Here is a 20,979-nt window from a genome sequence, read left to right as displayed (position 1 = left end):
TTTCCCTGCTGTCTTGACTCAGGATCCTCAACTTCTCACATCACCCTGCCTCCTGGTTTTCTCAACAACATTTCTGTCCCTCTCCACTGTGCCCCTCCTTTCCACTTAGACATCCCCAAGTGTCACCTCTAAAGCATTCTCCAAGCCTTCCTTCCATGTTTTCCTCTGTTCTCTGTCCCAAGCCCACTAGTGAGTGGCTTAACCATCCACTAGCTTTCCCCACAGTCCCCAAGGTTCCATGCCGGCTGTCCATTCTCAGGGCACGGCTGACAGGCTGCTCCTTAAACAGAGAGCACAGACAGCCATTGAGGGCCCTGGAAGGTGCAGAAGGGAGCCAGCTTCCCATCCCAGGCACAGGTCTGGGATCCCAACTACAGTATGAGTTTAAGGATACTTGTCCGACTTAGTGAAACTGTGGAAAACAGGAGGTAAAGGTGAACTGAGGATTCAGCTCAGAGAGAGAGCACTTTCCTAGCAGAACTATTTTGAAAAAGTGCACATGGGCACACACAGGCATACCAGCATACACACCAACAGCCTGATACACACGAACATGGACACACATCTAGAAATATGCCACACACACACAGATACAGAACAGAAATATGTACAGACAGACCCCAACATGCACCACACATGTACACATATACAGACAAGCAGAGAACTCCCATATTCACACACACACACACACACACACACACACACACACACACACACAAGGCAGGAACCCCAGGGCCATCCAAATAAGGCCACAACCCCAGATATTGGCACCACAGAAGAAAGGACGACCTCAGAATCGCTGCACTTGGGGAGGGGCAGATCTCACAGGATCTGTAGATTGATATGTTTAAGAAGAAAGGCCTTTCCCTGCCCAGCACAGGTCCCAGAACAGGAGGCTTAGCACTCACCGATGGTCTAAGCACCTGGATGGTCCCTTGGCATTACATCTCCAGGCAAGAAGAGAGAAGCAGGGGCTGTAGGACTTGTTTACCCCAGGCCAGTTAGGGGCATCTCCCCGAGAAGCCGCAGCATCTGAACTTGAACTCAGAGCTCTGACTTCCTGGGCTCTTGGCCAGCTCGGCTTCCCACTCTTCTCACACTCACTCAGCACAGCTCAAGTGCACACACACGGAAGCTGTTGACCTGGAGAGGTGGTTCTGGGGGAGGCTCTGGACCCCTTAAACACTGCCCTGAGGTAGGGTGCAAGGCCCTGCCTTCACCTAACCCAAGGCAGGTCTCCTCATCTGCACAGATGGAAGTCTTTTCTCCTTCATCTTTCCTTATCCTGATCTACAAATTAAGGTGCCTCCTTGATCATAAGGTTTCTCACTCATTTTTTCCATTTGATTTAGCATTGCTTTTTAGTCCTTGATTTGAGTTATTTCTAAATAAGCAACTTGAATATTAATTATTCCTTTGAAGAAACTCTCTTGGATGTGTGGCTGGCTCTTAATTTTTCCTATGGATTCTTTATCTTGAGGGTAGGGTTAGGGGATTAGACAGTGTTCCCCATTATGTAGCTCAGACTGGCCTCAAACTCTAGCTATGTAGCTCTGGCTGACCTTGAACTCACCATATTGATAAGACCAGCCTCAAATTCATGGCAATCCTCCTGCTTCAACCTCCAGAGTGTTGGGATTACAGATGTACACCACCATGTCTAGTTTTACAGATACTTAGTAATAAAGGCATGAACCAGGTCTGGTTGGACATTTTTTTTTTGTTCTATATTTTGTCAAGACTCAGTCACTCATCTGTGGGGACATCAGATGCCCCTACAAGTAACAATAAAGTGTAATGATATATTAGTGTAAAGGTACAGATGTAGAGACAGATGTGTATGTGTATGAAAGTATCATTATAAACCCATCTCTTTGTATTCTAGCCAAAGACTAAAATGAGTAGAAAAATAAAACATTTTTTAAATGATAGAAGCTCCCCACCACTGCCTCTCCAGGAGCCATGCACACATACATGATTTTGTATGCTTTGGTTTGGTTTGTACTTAGGTTTACATGCAGTTGTTGAGCCTGACTGTATAGGACAGCCACTTGAACCTTTTGTTTTTGAAACTAGGTCTGCTATGTAGCCCTGACTGGCCTAGAACTCAGTATGTAGATCAGACGGCTTCAAACTGAGAGATCTGCTGCCTCTGCCTCCAAGTGCTGGGATCAAAGGTGTGCGCCACCACACCTGGCTCTCATTTGGCACTTTTTATAAACTTCCAGGCTCGGGTCTCTGCAACAGTCAGAATCCTGAGGACAGGGTCAGACTTTAAACAACAGTATATGTTGGCTAGACGTCTCAGTGGTGACAGGTGATGTGGACTGTGAACTGGAGAAGGTAAGGAATGCTGAGAACCTGACACTCCGTTCACCAAGTGGCAGAACTGTCCTTCTGAAAAGGGCATGACCCATAGAATCTGGATATGTGCCTTTGACTTTGTGCCTGGCCTTCTCTCTTTGTCAACACAAGTGTCTGGTTTAGGAGGAGGACCCGGTCAATGGTACCTGAGATGTCCCTGAAATTCCACATCCTTGTCTTGATATCTTGGCTGCTTCTTGGCCCAGGGATTATTCTTTGTCTCCTGTTGTCCCCTGAACACTAGATCCCAGGTCCCCTGTTGTCCTCTGTCTGTTGCAGCCAGCCATGATCTTGCTGCTGGCCTGAGGTGGTCTAGTAGCCAGTCATCCAAAGGGAGGAGAGGCATTGTGACATCGACAGTTGCCATGCTTCCTGAGCCCTTCTGCCTTTCCTCGGGGTCTGGCTGGCTGCAGATGGTCATTAAAGGTGAGTGTTAGGGTAACCATCCCTGTCCTAGACAGGAAGCCCAAAGCCAGGCACACTGTAAGTGACCTCATTTAGGATGTCCAGACTCAGAGATTGAGAAAGACACTGGCTTTCATCTCACTTCCAACAAGCAGAGACTCTGAACCAGACCTGACCAGTTCCGAAGATAAGCGAGCTCAAGAGTCCACTTCCTCTGTGCCAGGATCACCTAGAAAGCCAGCAAGGATGCACATGGCTGACTCAGACCTGGGGTGGAAACAAAGAGCTGGCCTGTTAACAAGGCACTCTGAGAGCAGCTGTAGAGAGATTTCCATCTTCAAAGTCTTTGGACAGCACTTGAGAGACAGACCAGCCTGCTCTGCACTTCCTCCTCTACCCCAGTCACGATTCCGCTGAACGTTTCTCACTGGGAAACATTCTTGTCCATCCTTCCCACTGCTCTCAGGCCCGTCCTCAACTTGTCCAGAAGGAGGATGAAGCTGCCCTTCTAGACTCAAACAAGCACTTGATCTACCATCAAAGCAACTACGTGGCCTTCCTCACAATCCCCAGTATTTTCCAGCGCCAGCTTCTGCAACCAAAGCCCGTGCAGACCTTGCACTGTTCTGCTTGCATTGTCTGGACTCTTAGCTCTCTCTCCAGACTCCAGTCCTTCCTCAGTGCCTTCTCGTTTGGCAGCTCCTGGGTCAGTTACACCATGGATTCACTGAGCGCTCTCTTTTTGGAGATCATCATGTCACAGTTCCAGGTCTTAACTCAGTGTTCCCCTTTTTTTTGGGGGGGGGGGGCGCATTTCAAGACAGGCTTTCACTGTGTACCTCTGGCTGTCCTGGATCTCACTCTGTAGACCAGACTGGAACTCACAGAGATCCTCCTGCCTCCGCCTCTTGAGTGCTGGGATTAAAGGCGTGCACCACCACTGCCCAGTTTTGTTTTTGTTTTGTTTTTGTTTTTTGTTTGTTCGATTTCATTCACTCGGTGTTTCTAACAAGCTCCTTTTTACATGGGGGGAAGGATGTTCCAACAAGGGAAGAATCATGTGAAATGGTGGTGTGGAGGGGCACAGAGAGGCTCAGATGTTAGGATCTGGAAAAATGTTGATGTCAAGACAAAGATGGGAGATTTGTGTTGAGCCGGCAAGGCTGAGAAAGTCACTGGACAGTCTTGTGTTCAAAGGTCTGGCAGAGATAGGATTAGAAGTATAACAGACGGGCAGATAACTGTCCTAGGATTCCCACAAACTTCAAAGAACACAACCCACGAGCTTCCTGTAAAGTGAAGGATGCTCAGCTGCTTGTATCTGGGTCCAGATGTCTATACAGATAAATACCGTGTGAAATGGTCCAGGGCCTAGAGGCAGACCGACCACTGGATAAGCTAGAACCACTCAGAGAGGTACCTGCTTGTGCACATGGTGCTGTAGGGGACCATGATGCCTATCTGGTCTGTGTCTCTGTTACCCCTGGCAAGACTCCAAACCAAGAAAAGAAATCTATAGCCTGAGTTGTTCGCCTCCCACGGGCTTGCCTGGCCTTTGACTCCTGGCTCCAGGGAGATGCATTTTTCCTTCCTCTGTGGGTAGCAAATTCCTCACAAGTCAGATGCTTGTGTGTGTGGCCTCACCACATGCTTCTATCGGCCGCGAGAGGGGTCAAGCCGAGTAGGGGTGCTCCGTGAACTGGCCTCATCCCTGGCATCTCGTGACCTCCAAAAGGCAGGTACTGAACGTGGCCTTCTTCCGTCACTCCAGACAGAATGAATTTGTCGTCCAGAGGTTCTAGACTATTCCATGCCAGGAACCTCTTTCTCAACCCTTTTCATAAACTTACCCCACAGATCTGTTGTCCTGGTTCCCACTTTACAAAACCCTGAAGTTGGGGCACACAAGAATCAAGTTGTCCAGATGTCTTAGTGCATTTTCTAGTGCTATAACAAACCACTGGACACTTGGAAACAGAACTGAAGTTCACTGGCTCTTGGTTCTGGAGACTAGGAAGTTCAAGAGCCCAACGCTGACATCTGCGTCGTCACTAAAGAGGGGACTCTTCTTGTATCCTAAAAGGCAAACTTATGTGAGCAAGCGTGTCAGAGAATGTTCATTCCATAGCAAAACCACTCCCTTGGTAGCCTTTTAACACATTAATCCACGCAGGGACTAGCCCACTCACAAGAGCAGATCCCCAGGCCCCAGTCACCCTACAAAGATGCCCCCTCCAAACACTGTCAACATGTGGCTTGGGGGCTCTAATTTCTAGCGTGTGAGTCCTAAAGGACATAGTTTGTTAGGGATGACTCAAAGCACAAACCATGACAAGGGAACACTTTCTGGAGTAGGATGTTCCAAATAAGGTCGGGACGGTGTACAAAGCTATGAAGGGTGGAGAGGCCTTGGGGCTGGAGGTGCGGGGGGGCCATAGATAACGGTCAGGTCATGGAAAGTTCTATACATGTTCCCCAGACTTCTTTAAGCATCTCTTTAGTGTAACAGCCCCCAAATGCACAGAGGACATGCTGCGCCTCCATTCAACCTCTCCTACATGCATGGCTCTTCCACCTGCCTCTCTGCCCCCCTCAAGTCATTGGCCAAATGGCCTTCGATGTATTTCTTTGGCCTCCACACTTGTTATATATGAAAGCAGAAAAATATCAGGGAAAATGATTAGGGCCGAAGTTTAACTCATGGTTAACGTTCCCTTCTAGGATGTGACACAGCACACACATCGTTCAGTCTTGATGTGTTCCCCACCCCACCCCCCACTCCCCATGGCCCTGTGACTCTGGCTAAGTATATCAAAGGTGGACACACAATCAAATCAAGTTGGATAGGTGTCCCCCCTTGCTGTGGGATGTCTTTCTGTATTTTGTGAATATGTGTTGCTCTGACTGGTTGATAAATAAAGTGGCACTTGCCTGTGGCAAGGCAGCTTAGAGGCAGGTGGGAAATCCAAGCAGATATACACAGAGAAGAAAGGAGAGGGGAGAGATGCCAGCAGACCAGTAATGCCATAGCCATGTGGCAACTTATAGATTGATAGAAATGGGTGAAATTATAAAAGCTAGCTAGCAAGAAGCCTGACATAGGCCATGCAACTGGTAATTAATATTAAGCCTCTGAGTGATTATTTTATAAGTGGCTACAGGACTACAGAGCCAGATGGGACCAGAGAAACTTATGGCTACACCCCCTCTTCACTTTGTTTCCTTGTATGTATAGAAGAAACTCATTGCTAACATGCGGAAGTCACTGATTACACCTCCATGGACTTTTTCACAGGTCCCTCTGTCCCTGTAAGTTAGCATCTAAGAGGCTTGGCTGGGTTCACATTCACTTGTTGTGGCTTGAATGAAAATGGCCCCCATAGGCTCCTAGGGAGTGGCACTATTAGGAGGTGTGGCCTTGTTGGAGTAGGTGTGGCTTTGTTGGAGGAGGTGTGGCTTTGTTGGAGTAGGTGTGGCTTTGTTGGAGGAGGTGTGGCCTTGTTGGAGTGGGTGTGGCTTTGTTGGAGGAGGTGTGTCACTGGGGGTGGGGCTTGAGGTTTCAGAAGCTCAAGCCAGGCCAAGTCTCTCTCTCCCCTTACTGTCTGCCAATTCAGATGTAGAACTCTCAGCTACCTCTCCAGCATCATGTCTGCCTGCATGCCACCATGCTCCCTGCCATGATGGTAGTGGACTAAACCTCTGAAATGTAAGCCAGCACCAATTAAATGTTTTCCTTTATATGAGTTGCCTCATATAAGACATATGGTGTCTCTTCACAGTAATAGAAACCCTAACTAAGACACTTGTCTATAGAGTGTGCTGTAACATAGCACGTGCTACATAAGTCAGGGTTGCCCCTCCTTTCCTGATCTTAAGAGCTATTGATCTGCTGACTAGAAAAAGTACCTGATTAATAACTAGAGATTATTAATGGCTTCTTAAAAAGCCATTGGAAGGTTTCTGCAAAGTAACACATCTTATCAACTCTGGCTACACAGAAGTATGGTTTGTAAGAAAAACAAGACAAATGCTGGATTTTCCCCTTTTATTTACTAATTTCCAAAACAATAAAATGAGTGCTTGTAATACTCCAAAAGCAGTCAAAATTGTTGGGTTTTTGTAGTGTTTATAAGAAATACACTCCATGGACACCACCTCCACACACTTGCAACTACAGAGCCTACATAAGGTGATGTGATGGTTTGAATGAGAACAGCTCCTATAGGCTCTTATATTTGAATGCTTGGTCACCGGGGATTGGAACTGTTTGAAAAGTTTAGAAGGACTGGGAGGTATGGCTCTTTGAGTGGAAGATCCACCTCAACTCTCCTCCCCCATCTCTTTCCCCAAACCCACCCCTTCAAAGCCTGCCAAACACAGCTCCTCCCCTAGTGAGGCTCAAGACCACTCCCACAGGGTATCTAAGTTGCATGCCTGAAAACAGACACATGGTTTTCCAGTCTTTCATCTCCGTCTCCTCTCTGGGGGGCTGGAGAATCATCTGGGAATGTTTTACCTATTAAACCATGACTTTCCTAATTCAGTCTGATTTGGATTGTTGCATCGGCAGAGAGGCTTATTGGGGTGCGAAGAAAATTTATCAATGGCCTTGTTGGTGGAAGTGTGTCACTGGGGGGTAGTATTTGAGGTTTCAGAAGCCCACACATGGCCCAGTATCTGTCTGTCTGTCTGTCTGTCTGTCTGTCTGTCTGTCTGTCTGTCTCTCTCTCTCTCTCTCTCTCTCTCTCTCTCTCTCTCTCTGTCTCTCTCTCTCTCCCTGTGGATCAGGATGTAACCCTCAGCTACTGCTCTAGTGCCGTGCACACCACCATGCTCCCTGCTATGATAATAATGGACTAAATCTCTGAAACTGCCAGCGAGGCCCCAGTTAAATACTTTCTTTTGTAAGAGATGTCTTGGTCATGGTGTCTCTTCACAGCAACAGAACAGTGACTAAGACAGGTAGACTGTCCCTACCCCAAAGTTTGAAATGCTCCAAAACCTGAAACTTTTTGAGAGAAAACGTGATGTTACAAGTAGAGGATTTGACACATGAACTCATGTGAAAGGCCACGGTCAAAATGCAGGTGCATGAAATTACCTTTAGTCTGTCCTTATACAATGTGTATGAACACTAACAGACTTTGTGCTTAGACTCATTTCTAGGAACTCATTATACACGCACATACTCGCAAATCAGAAAAGAAAGCCCAAATCCAAAACCCTTCTTGTTCCCAAGCACTTAGGATCTGCAGCGTTCAGCCAGCCCCACAATGCTATTTCCTATGTCCAACGGTACAGTTAAATTGGCAAGGAAAGCACCATAGATTAACCGTTCTCACACTTCCGGGGATCTTCACAAAGCACTGTTATTCACAAACACTTGCTCCTGGGTCATTTATTCATTCATCTACTCAATGAACAATTCCAGTAATGCTTTAAAATTGCTTGTGAAATGCTATTTGCTTCAGCACCTTTAAACTAAATCTAATCAAACCCATATACAGTGTAGACAGTAGAATGAACCTAGACACATTTCCAGTCAAGAAGCCCCACAAACTAACCCCTACCACGGGTCTCTCTGTTCTGATCAGTCCAATCTGTCACTGTCCGTGGGTGACGGGGCTCTGCTGCAGATTCACACTTCTCCTTGGTTATCTTGCTTTCCTTGAATTCTTCCTAAAGCTTTATACAGGGAGCTGGAGAGGTGGCTGAGTGATTAGGAGTTCTTGCTGTCCTTGCAGAGGACTAGTGTTCAATTCCCAGCACCCTCAGGAGGTTCACAACTGGCCTAAGACTTTATTCAAAATTTGAGAGATGTGGAAAAATACAATTTTTTTCTATTGATTTCCCCCTTTATTGCCTGGTTATTTTACATAAATCCTTTCCTCAGGAATACTGTTAAGTCTTGGATACCTAGCAGTCAGAAGCAAGAGGCTGGTTTACAGTCGAGTTCACAGCTATCTTGTATAAAGACAATAACCTAGACCATCCTCAGCTGCTGGTTCAAGACTCAGATCCAGCCTTGGCGTGTAAAGGAGAGCAACTTCTGGAAAGGTTCCTACAGACAGAGGGTGTGTGCCTTGTGTGCACTGGGCCATGTGTGGGCTTCTGAAACCTCAAATACTACCCCCCAGTGACACACTTCCACCAACAAGGCCATTGATAAATTTTCTTCACACCCCAATAAGCCTCTCTGCCGATGCAACAATCCAAATCAGACTGAATTAGGAAAGCCATGGTTTAATGGGTAAAACATTCCCAGGATGCAGGCCCCACGGCCAGAGCTAGAGCCATCTGTACCTACCGGGCACTGACTCTGAGAAGAGAAACTGCAGAGAACATGCAGAGCTGAAGTTCTTCACCCACCGAGCCCCTCACTGGACCATCGATAGATGTTTACGTGAGATCAAGTTAACTTCTGTCTGGCTTCAGCCGGACTTCTACCCCTCACAAGTGAGTGTAATCCTGGCTGATGGAGCACAGCGCTGTCCTTCCTCACATCTCCAGAGCCTCTGTAAACAATTCCCCCATCTAGAGGCGGTGTGTAAACATTTTGCAAACCATAGACAGGAACAGAACCCCTTAATTATCAGGATACGAACCTACATTGGATCCAATGCTATGACAGGCATTGGTAAGAAATACTGATGTTACCAGACTGCCCACATCAAGAGAATGGGCACCTCAAACGAATGTAGCCACATAAAATCGAAGGTATGTTGTGGCCCGAAAAAATACTCTCAAGATTCTGGAAATATCCACACTGTGATTAAAGTTACGAAACGCCTACATAATGGAAATTCTGTGCCTCTTATCTAATAAGGCAAAGCTGTCTGTGTGGGAGAGAAAAATGCCACTACTTTTAAAATGCCCCAAAGAAAAGCCACATAAAAATAAAGCAGATCGCAAATGAAGGCAGGTGGTAAAACTGGACGACCCTGGAAGCTAGATGGTGGCTGGATAAGGACTCATTGTACTGGCCTCTCCGTGTTCACATTCCTTTGAGAGAACTCTGATATTAAAAGGAAAATACAAATCAAACCACGTGATTTCAAGCTTTGTTTTTAATTTAATATGTGTTTTATTTTATAGCTTTCTATTAAAAACATTTTCAGAACTGAGACTACGTTTCAGTGGTCAAACCCCAGCCTAGCCCAAGAAGTTCAGTATTTCATTCTTGACACTGAAAAAAAACAAGGGCGGGGGGAACCTCAATATTTGACTTGAGAAAGGAAGGGTGCCAAGTACATTTGAACCCGGAAACATGCTTTTACGTACACATTTAGAATCCATAAGTTGACTCTTGGAATGAGAACAGACCCCACTGTCACTAATGAGGAGGAAATAAATGGAGGACCACCAGAGATGGAGGCACGCCTTTTAGCCCGCAAGAATGTTTCCATAAGTCAGTGCAACGTACTCATTATGGAAAAACTAACCTCGAGGAGGAAGTCCCTGAAAAGTGACACCAGACATCTGGTTAAGTGTGCACACACTGAAGGAAGTCAGCAAGTGTGAATCCTCCCCCACCCCTCTTCTGGCCCTCTCCTTCCCTGCCTGATACATTCTGTACCAAACTTTAAGTGCTAGGTCAAAGGTCATTTCCCACACGTGGCCCAGAACTTAAAACGATAGTATAAATATCCCAAGCAAGCTTGTTTGAATCATTAGGGAATGATAGAGGTTTCAGTTTGCCTAAAGTGATGAATTTCAAAAGTCGTTTAAAGAGGACGGCAGTGTCCCAAAAATCAGTAGTGGCCTGGTTATGGATACAGGCTCTAGTTGCCGTCATAAAAAATAAGAGGCTCCCTCCTATACAGACCTGAGGGCTCCTGCTGCTGTGCGCCATGGTCTTTTCGTCACAGTCCTCTCACGAAGGCACAATGTACTACAGTCATTCATGTGCCTTTGGGGCTCCCAGCTCTCTGAATAATTAATGGCAGTCATTGCCAGCCTTATTGCAGGCCTATCAGAGGTCGGGCAACAGGCCAAGAGTTTTACAACCATGCTCCCTCTCATTTGGATCTCATGGGGCACCCTGGAAACAAGCTACAGATTTCTTATCTCTATTTCCTAGTGAGGCTGAATCCAAAAGACGGTAAAACCATTCGCTTGGGCTCGGACAGTGAGCAATGGGGCATGGGGCATGTGGGCGGAGCTGGATTTGAACACAGGCAGTCTGGCTCCAGAGTCTACCCATTTGGTGAGCACACTGTTTTGGGAATACAGGATTGGTGTTCTACGCTCTACCACATGGGCACATCGTATGAACATGAGGCTAAGTGAAAGTCTGCCACCCAAACAAAGCCTCGGGTTCCATGTACATGGCATGTTCAGTGTAGACACTTCTATAGGGAGGGGGCACAGGAATGCTAGATGATGGCTAAAGGGTTCAGGGTTCATGCTGGGGTGACAGAACTATCCTAAAATTGGTTGTGATGACTGTCACACGACCTGTGAAGATATAAAAAGTCGAATGTATGTGTTCAGCTGGTAAGTTATATGGAATGAGAATTTTATCTCAATAAAGCTTTTTAAGAAACCGGCTGGACTGTGTTCTAATATATGCCAAAGTTAAGATGAAACAGGGGGTAAATGAAAGACATCACTGATCAGTGGTTAATAAGAGCTAGCAGGGCCAGCGGTGGTGGCTCACGCCTTTAATCCCAGCACTCGGGAGGCAGAGGCAGGCGGATCTCTGTGAGTTTGAGGCTAGACTGGTCTACAGAGTGAGATCCAAGACAGGCACCAAAACTACACAGAGAAACCCTGTCTCAACAAACAAACAAATAATAGCTAGTGAGGCCATCCGCAGGCGACTCTGGAAATTATGTCACTTGTAGGAAAATGGGTGATCAGGAGATCACTGTAAGCCAGACTCAGAAATACAGAATAGGGCATGTTCTCTCTCTCTCTCTCTCTCTCTCTCTCTCTCTCTCTCTCTCTCTCTCTCTCTCTCTCTCACACACACACACACACACACACACACACACACACACGGCAGGGGGCAGGGGAGGTAGACGGAGACTGTGTGGCGGGAAGAAGAGTTCTAAAGGGAAGGGAGTAAAAACAGGATCATGAGGGAGGCAAAATGTTGCATGTTTTCTCTCATGTGGAATCCAGATTTATATATATATATATATATACATACATGTAACATGAAGGCAGAAGGGGGAGCACTCAGCGGGGAGGAAGGAGACCAGCAAGAGGTCAGATGGAGAAATGGGAGGGGCAATTGAGGGGAGGGATACAAGCAAGGAACAGTGATAGACATGTGTGAAAAGTCATGATAAAACACATCATCTTTCATACTAACTGGGAAAAAGTGTAAGCTAGCTATTGGAACTGGAGATGATGGTTCAGCAGTTAAGAACACTGGCTGCTCTTCCAGAGAACCCAGGTTTGGTTCCCAGCACCCACACTGGGCAGCTCGCAACCGCCTGTGACTCCAAATCCCGAAGGTGACTACGTTTTCAAGATAACAGCAGAGCACCTCCCAGACACGCACAAGGGCCTCCTCCCCTGGCCGCTTCACACTTTCTCCTCCGCCCTGACAGCCCTAATCCTTTGGATTGTCTGTTACCTCTCTTGTGTATACAACGAACGCCCCAGCTTCAAGCTATGCTGTCCTGATAAAGCCAAGTCAGAGGCTCCCGACCCAACCCTTAGCTCTCAGCTCCAGAAAGAACACTGTGCTGTCGTTACCCAGAGTTGCAGACAATCTCATAGGGCTTCTTTTATCTTTGGAACACATTACGTCATTTATTTTGCAAGACGGTCTCGTCGCTAATTAATTCCATTTTCCATTGGCAAGTTACTATAAGGTTCCACTCCCGGGACAGCTCTGAAGAAAGACACAGAGCACCAAGGCTGGAGGAGCACAGGAAGTGAGAGAATGTTTGCCCTGGTGTGTCTGCAGCCAGTGGGAAACGCACAGGAAAACACAGGACTGACTTACAGTCCCTTGCACACAGATTTCAAGGAAGACCCGGGAGATTTTCAGTCCTTTTCCCCAAGTCCACAAAGTGGCCATGCAATCACATGTCAACCAGTCCCAAAAAGTGCACATCCTCAAAGGAGACGGTTCCCCAGGTCTCATGTCCTGGACTCTTGTTTGGTGTTTCCAGTCCTTCCTTCCGGTGATATAGCCTTGTGTTCCCAGTCCCATCAAACGCTCATCCGAACAACAGGGAAAGTCTCACACACACACACACACACACACACACACACACACACACACACACACACATTTCCACAGTCTGCACCAGCAATGGCTCTCATTAGCTTTGGGGTGCAGTGTGGGAAGCTTTGTGCCTTTGTTCATCTTTTTTTTTGCTTACTTTTTTTGATAAATAATTGTGCTGCCTGTGGGGTACAGCGTGATTGATGTTTTTGATCTATGTGTACTCTATATAAAAATCCAATCAGCAATTATCCATCAATTCACCTATTTATTGCTTTTTGCAGTGAGACTATCTTTAAACGGGCTAAGGGTCTGGACAGCTATTTCTCAAAAGAAGAAAAAGAAAGAAAGAAAGAAAGAAAGAAAGAAAGAAAGAAAGAAAGAAAGAAAGAAAGAAAGAAAGAAAGAAAGGAAGGAAGGAAGGAAGGAAAGAAGAAAGAAGAGAGAGAAAGAAGGGAAGGAAGAAGAGAGAGAAAGGAAGAGAGAGGGAGGGAGGGAAGGAGGGAGGGAGGGAGGGAGAAAGGAAGGAAGGAAGGAAGGAAGGAAGGAAGGAAGGAAGGAAGGAAGGAAGGAAGGAAGGAAGGAAGGAAGGAAGGAAGATGGCCAGTAGAGACATGAAAGATCACCAAGGAAGTAAAATGAAAACCACGGTGAGCTCACACTTTTAGCACCGCTGGAATGGCTCTTCTCAAAAAGACACATGGTGGGAAGCTGGCAAAAAGATGTTGGGGGGAGCCTTGTAAGCTCTCGATGAAAATGTGCATTAGGACAGCCATTTGGGGAGATAATGAGATTCCTCAAAAAACTCAAAACCAAACCACCCTATGACCCAGAAATCTCACTCTTAAATACAAAGGCAAACAAAGGAATTGAAATTGGCCTGTGGAAGAGATAGCTGCACTCCCATTTCACTAAAGCACTACACACACACACACACACACACACGTTAGGATGCAGTCAGAGTCCATCAATGGAAGAATGTGGTCACACACACAAAGACATTTCTTTTCTACATACACGTTCATATATACATATAAACACTTTACTATACAACCCTTAAAAGTAAAATCTGTCATTCATGACAAAATGAAGTTGGAAGGCATTGTGTTAAATGAAATAAGCCAAGTAGATAATGATAAATGCTGTGTGATCTCACTTAAATGTGAGATTGAAAAAAAAATAAGATAGTCAATTCCATAGAAATAGCAGAAAGGAGCCGGACAGTGGTGGCGCACGCCTTTAATCCCAGCACTCGGGAGGCAGAGCCAGGCAGATCTCTGTGAGTTCGAGGCCAGCCTGGGCTACCAAGTGAGTCCCAGGAAAGGCGCAAAGCTACACAGAGAAACCCTGTCTCAAAAAAACCAAAAAAAAAAGAAAAAAAGAAAAAAGAAGAAATAGCAGAAAGGTTGCTGGGCGGTGGTGGTGCACACTTTTAGTCCCAGCACTTGGGAGGCAGAGACAGGTGGATCTCTATGAGTTCAAGGCCAGCCTGGTCTACAAAGTGAGTTCCAGGACAGCCAGGGCTGTTACACAGAGAAATCCTATCTCAAAAAACCAAAAAGAACAAGTTTTACTGACTTACTGAGTTGCACAGTGATCGTAACTGATAACATACGCAGCCATGATCTACATAACATTTAGTCAACAATAGAGAACACACAGAGCAGGGTTCTATAGCCTATCACCTAGTGACAGCATAACTGTCTTAGTTTGTGTTAACAGAACTCTGTCACAGTCACACAATGACAAAATCACCTACTGATTCATTCTTTGAAATATATCCCATAGTCGGGGTCACATGACTGGCTGAATTTGAAACTGCTACAGGAATAAGAAGCTTATTTTGGGCTGGTTGGCTGGGTAGTTGACTGGTTGGTTGATCTGTTAAACTGGACCTTGCTATACACCCAAGGTGGTCTTCAATTTACTGTGTAGCTGGGCTGGCCTTGAACGCTCCATCCTCCTGCCTCTGTGAGACAAGGTGATTAAAAGCCTGGACACTCTCTTTTTTTGGCACCACCAAGAGATTTAAACCACACAAGCCCCAGACTCAGCAATATTCTGTAACCACCATGAAAACTCCAGCCTGTCTCCTCTCCCTCTTTCAAGCCATTCCGAACCAGCTTGCGAAGTCTGCCCTCCTCTTCCCAGAAAGCCTTATGCTTCCTTTGCATCCCTCTTGGCATGTGTGATTCCAGTGGCCACGACACTGAAACTAAATTTGGGATGACCACAGCATCTGACCTCTCAGTACTAAGGAAGATCCCCCACATGGCTGCTGGGGTTCTTTCAAACCCACAGCTATGCTGTGGGCCCAGCTACTCTCCACAAGGCTCCTCAACACCTACTCCCCCAGTGATAGACGGCACCCACACCCCACCTTAATGCAGAACCCCATCTCATCAGCTTCCCTCACCCTCAACGCTACTCTCACATGCCCCACACGGCAGCCAGGCCACAGGAGTGGTGTTGAATTTTAAAGTGCTAATTAGTTTATTTCCTACATATTCCCACAGGATGCTTTTTCATGTAAAGTGGCTCAAAGAAACCACAAAGAAACCAAATCACTTCCATAGTTGAAAAAGAAGTCTGGAAGCAAGTCAACAAAGAACAATTTTCTGTCCACCAAGACTAGACTGGAGCCTAGGAAGGAGAAAGGGCCCTGTGGGATGAATGTGAGTAGAGACCGGAAGTGGGGAGAAAGCAGATCCTCGGAATAGAGTCTGGACCCTCCCTCTGGTCAAGGCTCTCTTCCCTCTACACGGCCTTCTCAGGTCCTGCCAGCACAGCTGACCTGTCCTTCAGGGAGGCCTCCCTAACACCCTTTTCCTTCTTATCCCTCCCGCAGTTATGTGAGTGGATCACATGTTTGTGCCAGTGGGTCAGTGCCCTCTTAGTTACTGCCTTGTCTAAGGTTGGTGTGGGACCTGGCTTCCCTCCTGCTGTGTGCTATGAAATGATTCATCTTTTGAAAGCCCACAGTTCATGCAAAATAATGCCATTATATGGCAAGGCAATCTGCATATCTTGATAGGCATTGCTTTTTCAGTGTGAGCATCAAGAACGCCAGAACGAGGACTAGAGAGATGGCTCAGTAGTTAAGAGTGCTTTCTACTCGCCCAGAGGACCCAAGATTGGTTTCCAGTATCCACGTGGGCAGCTCACAACTTCTTGTAATTCTAGCTCCAGGGAATCTACATGCTCTTCTGGCGCGCACACGTGCACACACACACACACACACACACACACACACACACACGAATGCATGCCATGCATGAGCGTAATATGCTCACACAGACACATGCAAATAAAATTTTAAAATGTTTTAAAGAACACTACAAAGTGTTTAGAATCTTCTCATTTCTGTTTTCTGCAATTCCAGGAACCTGACATGACCTGTTATTCTCTTGCCTTTGTGGACACCGAAGTCTTCCACAGAAAATGCCTGGGAAATAACTGCCGATCAATGGCTAGCTCACTGCATGAGCCCTTCAGGATGGTGTCATGCCAGAAGCTAGTGGGTTTTCTATGGGAAATAAATTTAGTGTTTCTCTCTTTCCTTGCTAGCTCCATTAGAAGACACAATACAAGCCGGGCAGTGGTGGCACATGCCTTTAATCCCAGCACTTGGGAGGCAGAGCCAGACGGATCTCTGTGAGTTCGAGGCCAGCCTGGGCTACAGAGTGAGTTCCAGGAAAGGCGCAAAGCTACACAGAGAAACCCTGTCTTGAAAAAACCAAGAAGAAGAAGGAGGAGGAGGAGGAGGAGGAGGAGGAGGAGGAGGAGGAGGAGGAGGAGGAGGAGGAGGAGGAGGAGGAGAAGAAGAAGAAGAAGAAGAAGAAGAAGAAGAAGAAGAAGAAGAAGAAGAAGAAGAAGAAGAAGAAGAAGAAGAAGAAGAAGAAGAAACAATACCTACCCCACAGAACAGATCTCTGCCTTCTGACCCACCACACGGCAGTGATTTCTTCAGAATATCTCTCCCTGAGTACCTGCGAGGGCTAGGCATTCCATAGCCCGTTCCAAGCACTTGGCAGCAGGCTACCCAGTTCTGCTTCCCCCTCTTAAAACCTTTGAGCCTTCTGAAAATCTCTTTCCTCCGGGGGAGCTTGACTTCTTCCTTTCTAAAGGGAGCTGGGATAACATCTGCACTATTCACATAGCAAGGATGCTCCTGTGTCCCAGACTGAAAGAACCGTTTTGGGGATTCCTATCAGGCCATGTAGATGGACAAATTCTGCCTGTAGCTTCTACCATGTGTTGATCCCGCCCCTTGGCGCCACTCTGCCCTCCACTCCCACGAGGTATGCAGCCCTCGACGCCCCCTCTCCCCCTCTCCCCCTCTCCCCCTCTGTCTGTCTGTCTGTCTGTCTGTCTCTCTCTCTCTCTCTGTCTCTGTCTCTCTCTGTCTCTCTCTCTCTCTCTCTGTCTCACTGCCTCTTTATCTCTCGATTATAATAAACTCTCCGCACACGGATGTAGCGTCTGGGTTGTGAGTGTCTACTCACTGCCCCATCACCATGCTTGTGTGGAGTGGGTCACCTGCCAGCCCAACGCTGCATCTTCCCAGCGTGCCAGCACGGTTCCCTGCACTCGCAGGATACCCCGCCCCCAGCCCTGGCGTAATAAATCATAATACCATGTATATGGAGCCTGTCTTGGTGCAAAGAACAATACCATTTCCATGCCAAAAAGAGTCAACACAGAACATGGTCACTGCTATAGTAAGCAAGAGTTGATGGTACACACAGCAAGAGGCAAGTCGATTTTATTGTGTGATAGGCTGGCTTCTGTGACACTTTCTTTTTTACTCATCTTCCTTCTGAAAAAAATGCAAATATATAACTCATTTTTAATGCTATTTTGAGGTTTCTAATTAATAAAAATATTGAATATCATGATCCAATATGACCCTTTGTCTGATCTCTTGCAGTCGTAAGCTATTTTATTTTATTTCCAAATGAAGTTATTGTGATAAGAGCTAACACCCATGCTAAACACCTTACAAATACTATCTCAATAACTGCTGACCCTCTAAGTGGGCTGTGGGACCAAGCTCCAAACCCCAGTCTGCCCTAAAGCCACCCTTCACCTTCCCACACCCCAGACCGAGCTGAGATCCCAAGAGCCTCCACTCCCCCGGGATGACCTTGCCCCACCCTGGGCGGGAAGCAGCCGAGGGCCTTCGTCTCTGGGACAGAACCGAGGTCATTTCTACTGTTTTGAAAGCCCAACTCCCTTCGGAGGAATCAGCCTCCACCCAGCCTGACGCTTAAAACACTTTCTAGAAAGCCTTAGAAAACGCCCTAAATTAAAACATTCATTACGTTTCCATGGACATTTGTTCTCCACTTAGTGAGTGGAACCTGCTGGAGCTAAAGGACCTGGGACTCTCTTGGCCCATGCTGATTCAGGTACCGAAACACCGGAAATCATTTGAACTGTCAGGAGTGTAGGAACCACGGCAACCAACGCTGAAAACTGAAAACAACAGTTCCTGGGCTTCGTGGCCTTTTGGAAAAGTGTTTGGTGAAGTGGAATCCAGAGGAGAGCACATGGGGCTGGGGACGCCAGAGCAGACATCTGTCCCTGCTCACAAGCAGTTGCTCTGACAAAAAAAAAAACACCTGAGAGGAGCTACTTGGCAGAGGAAAAGGTTACCTCGGCTCACATTTGAGAACTTCAATCCATTATGTCAGTGAAGGTCTGGCAGTGGGGCCACTCAGGCCAGGGGTGCAGGGGTGTGAGGTGGAATCAGCTTGTTCCCGTGGTAACAGAGATGAACCAGAGAAAGGAGACCAAATAAAACCTTCGAAGGCCCAAATCATGTGACCACCTTCCACTGGCCAGATCTAACCTGCTAAAGGCTTCCCAGTTGTTAAATTAACGCCACGGGCAAGGGACCAGGTATTCAAGGCATGAACCTACAGAGGACATGATAGATTCCAATCATACATACTATAGCAAATGCTCCTGCTCACAGGCTCAGACGAGGCCCCCGTGTGGCAAGGATGCCACCCATACCCTCTCCAGGTACAAGGCTGGGCCTGCAGCTTCACAAACTGGAGTTTTCTTGGTGAAGAAAACGTGACCAGGCTGAGAGAGTGGACCTGGAACCCTGAGATCAACAGGACATGCAAGGTTTCTCCACACTGCTTCCTCCCTGAAACCATGTGGGACTGGGCCTCTGCTAAACAGGACTGGCTTCTCCATCCTGAAATAGAAAGAAAACAAGTCCCTTAGCTGCCTCCTGAGCCCCTAGAATAAGGCCTGATCAGAAGCCATGCCAGCTATTCTCTGGTTCCCTCACAAAGAAGCCAATTGAGAGAAGTGAAAATACCGTGAGGGCTAACGTTATGTTTTAAATTTAAATTCCTGTGCTTAAGAGATCTATAAAATAAAAATGCCTCTAACCTGTAAGCCCCCTTTGCCCAAGGATGAAATACTTCCTAGAATGCTGGGGGCTGTTGTTCAGGTCAGATAACAAGCCCTGTGTTTTCACTTCTGTAAACAAGCTTGCTTGCCCAATAGGATGTGCTTGATCACATGTAGGTGGAGGTACATAGGCAGGAAGCACATTGGGATGTATGCTTGCCCCAGACTGGATGTAAGTGGGAAGTGTGTGTAGCCTTGTGGGGTTTGCCTTTATAAGCCCCTGACCAATATAATTCATTGCCATACTCTGGGAATCCCAGGTATGGACCTGGCCAGGGTTTGTAATCCTGGTCAGTATTTAATAAAACTTGCTTCAAATGTGGCTCAAAAATTGCGGCAGTGATCTTATTCTCACCCAGTGGAACTGACAGTAACGGTTCACCCATTAGGTACCTGGACTATTTATTAGTCAGAGAAGACACCAAGCAAGGAGATGAGCTCCCCTGCAGGATAGCTGGAGTTATATGTACATGGAGACAAATATCATGCTGCCCTCCCTCCATATGCAATCTGTTCTGTTTCTGGTCTCCTGCTTCCCATCATATGGAAAGATCATGTAGAAAGTAGTGGAATTCCCCCCCACACACACCCTTTCATTGAATGGCTTTCTGAAAAATATACGATTTGGTTTAGAGAACTTAATCCCTAAGTAGAGAAGGCTCTCAACCACAAGAGAATGTCACAGAGTGGAGTTCCTGTGTGTGTGACCTTATTTGCAATCTGTGAGATCCTTAGGATAGTCCTAATCAGTGTGACTAGGGCAGAGTAGCCTCAGACAGAGTGTTCCTGCATCTGCAGAAAATCTGAAGCAAGAGGAAGGAGAAGGAGACAGAGTCCCCTCGGACCCTCAGAAGCCACCAAGCCTGCAGATTTTGACACTGCACTGCTTTCACGGGGAACAAGATGTTCTTGTTGTTTAAGATGTCCTATTTGGCCAGGTGTGATGGTACACACCTTTAGTCCCAGAACTCAGGAGACAAAGGCAAGAGGATCTCTACGAGTTCAAGGACAGCCTGGTCTATATAGCAACTTCTAGTGAAAACACAGGGCCTGTCTTTTAACAAAACAAAACCAAGAAAAAAAAAAAAGTTCAGTTTGTAGCACATGGTACAGCAGCCCCAGGAAACTGAGATCTTACACAGAAAAAGCAAAGTCATCAGAACCCAGTCCATCTAGATTGTTCTAACTTCTGCTTTCCTGAGTCTGGGCTCCACTCAAGCATGGGCAAGCAGCCATGACATGGTGTTCTACAGCAGTGCCAACCTTACAAGCCTCCAGTTTCAGGGCCTCTTGGGGGAGGGGTATTGGTGGTTTCTGAAGGCTGTGAAGGAGGGGCTCCCCCCTGCCCCTCACCTTGCTTCTGGTGATTTTCTGGAGGAACCTCTCCTGTCTCTCAGCTTGGGGACGGATCACCCTGTCTTCTGCCTTGGCCTGCATCTCTTTTACCCAAGTTCGCTCTGCCCGAGGCTGGGGATCTAGTCAACTGATTTGAACTTGAATTCGTTCCATCATGCCACAGGATCTGAAATCAATAAAGATTTTCCTGTGTGGTTAGAACATTTACTGAGTGTAACTGAGGCCCTGGGTTGCAT

At 46.8% G+C, this 20,979-nt stretch overlaps 2 protein-coding genes across 6 annotated transcripts in view; both read right to left on the bottom strand.

Moving 5' to 3' along the window:
- Positions 1-2,676, bottom strand: part of Cdrt4 (CMT1A duplicated region transcript 4) — a 30,975-nt gene extending 28,299 nt beyond the window's left edge. For all 4 annotated transcript variants that reach the window (XM_042282197.2, XM_042282198.2, XM_042282199.2 and 1 more), the window contains exon 1: positions 2,511-2,676. In XM_042282197.2, the coding sequence (XP_042138131.1) occupies positions 2,511-2,535 (25 nt within the window). In that variant the 5' untranslated portion in view covers positions 2,536-2,676. The remainder of the gene's footprint in view (positions 1-2,510) is intronic.
- The window catches only part of Tvp23c (trans-golgi network vesicle protein 23 homolog C), a 126,624-nt gene that overhangs the window by 42,303 nt on the left and 63,342 nt on the right, over positions 1-20,979 (bottom strand). The gene's annotated exons all lie outside the window — the stretch shown is intronic.

Source organism: Peromyscus maniculatus, chromosome 8 (genome assembly GCF_049852395.1).
Source record: "Peromyscus maniculatus bairdii isolate BWxNUB_F1_BW_parent chromosome 8, HU_Pman_BW_mat_3.1, whole genome shotgun sequence".
NCBI lineage: Eukaryota > Metazoa > Chordata > Mammalia > Rodentia > Cricetidae > Peromyscus > Peromyscus maniculatus.
This window is presented reverse-complemented; position numbering and strand designations above follow the sequence as displayed.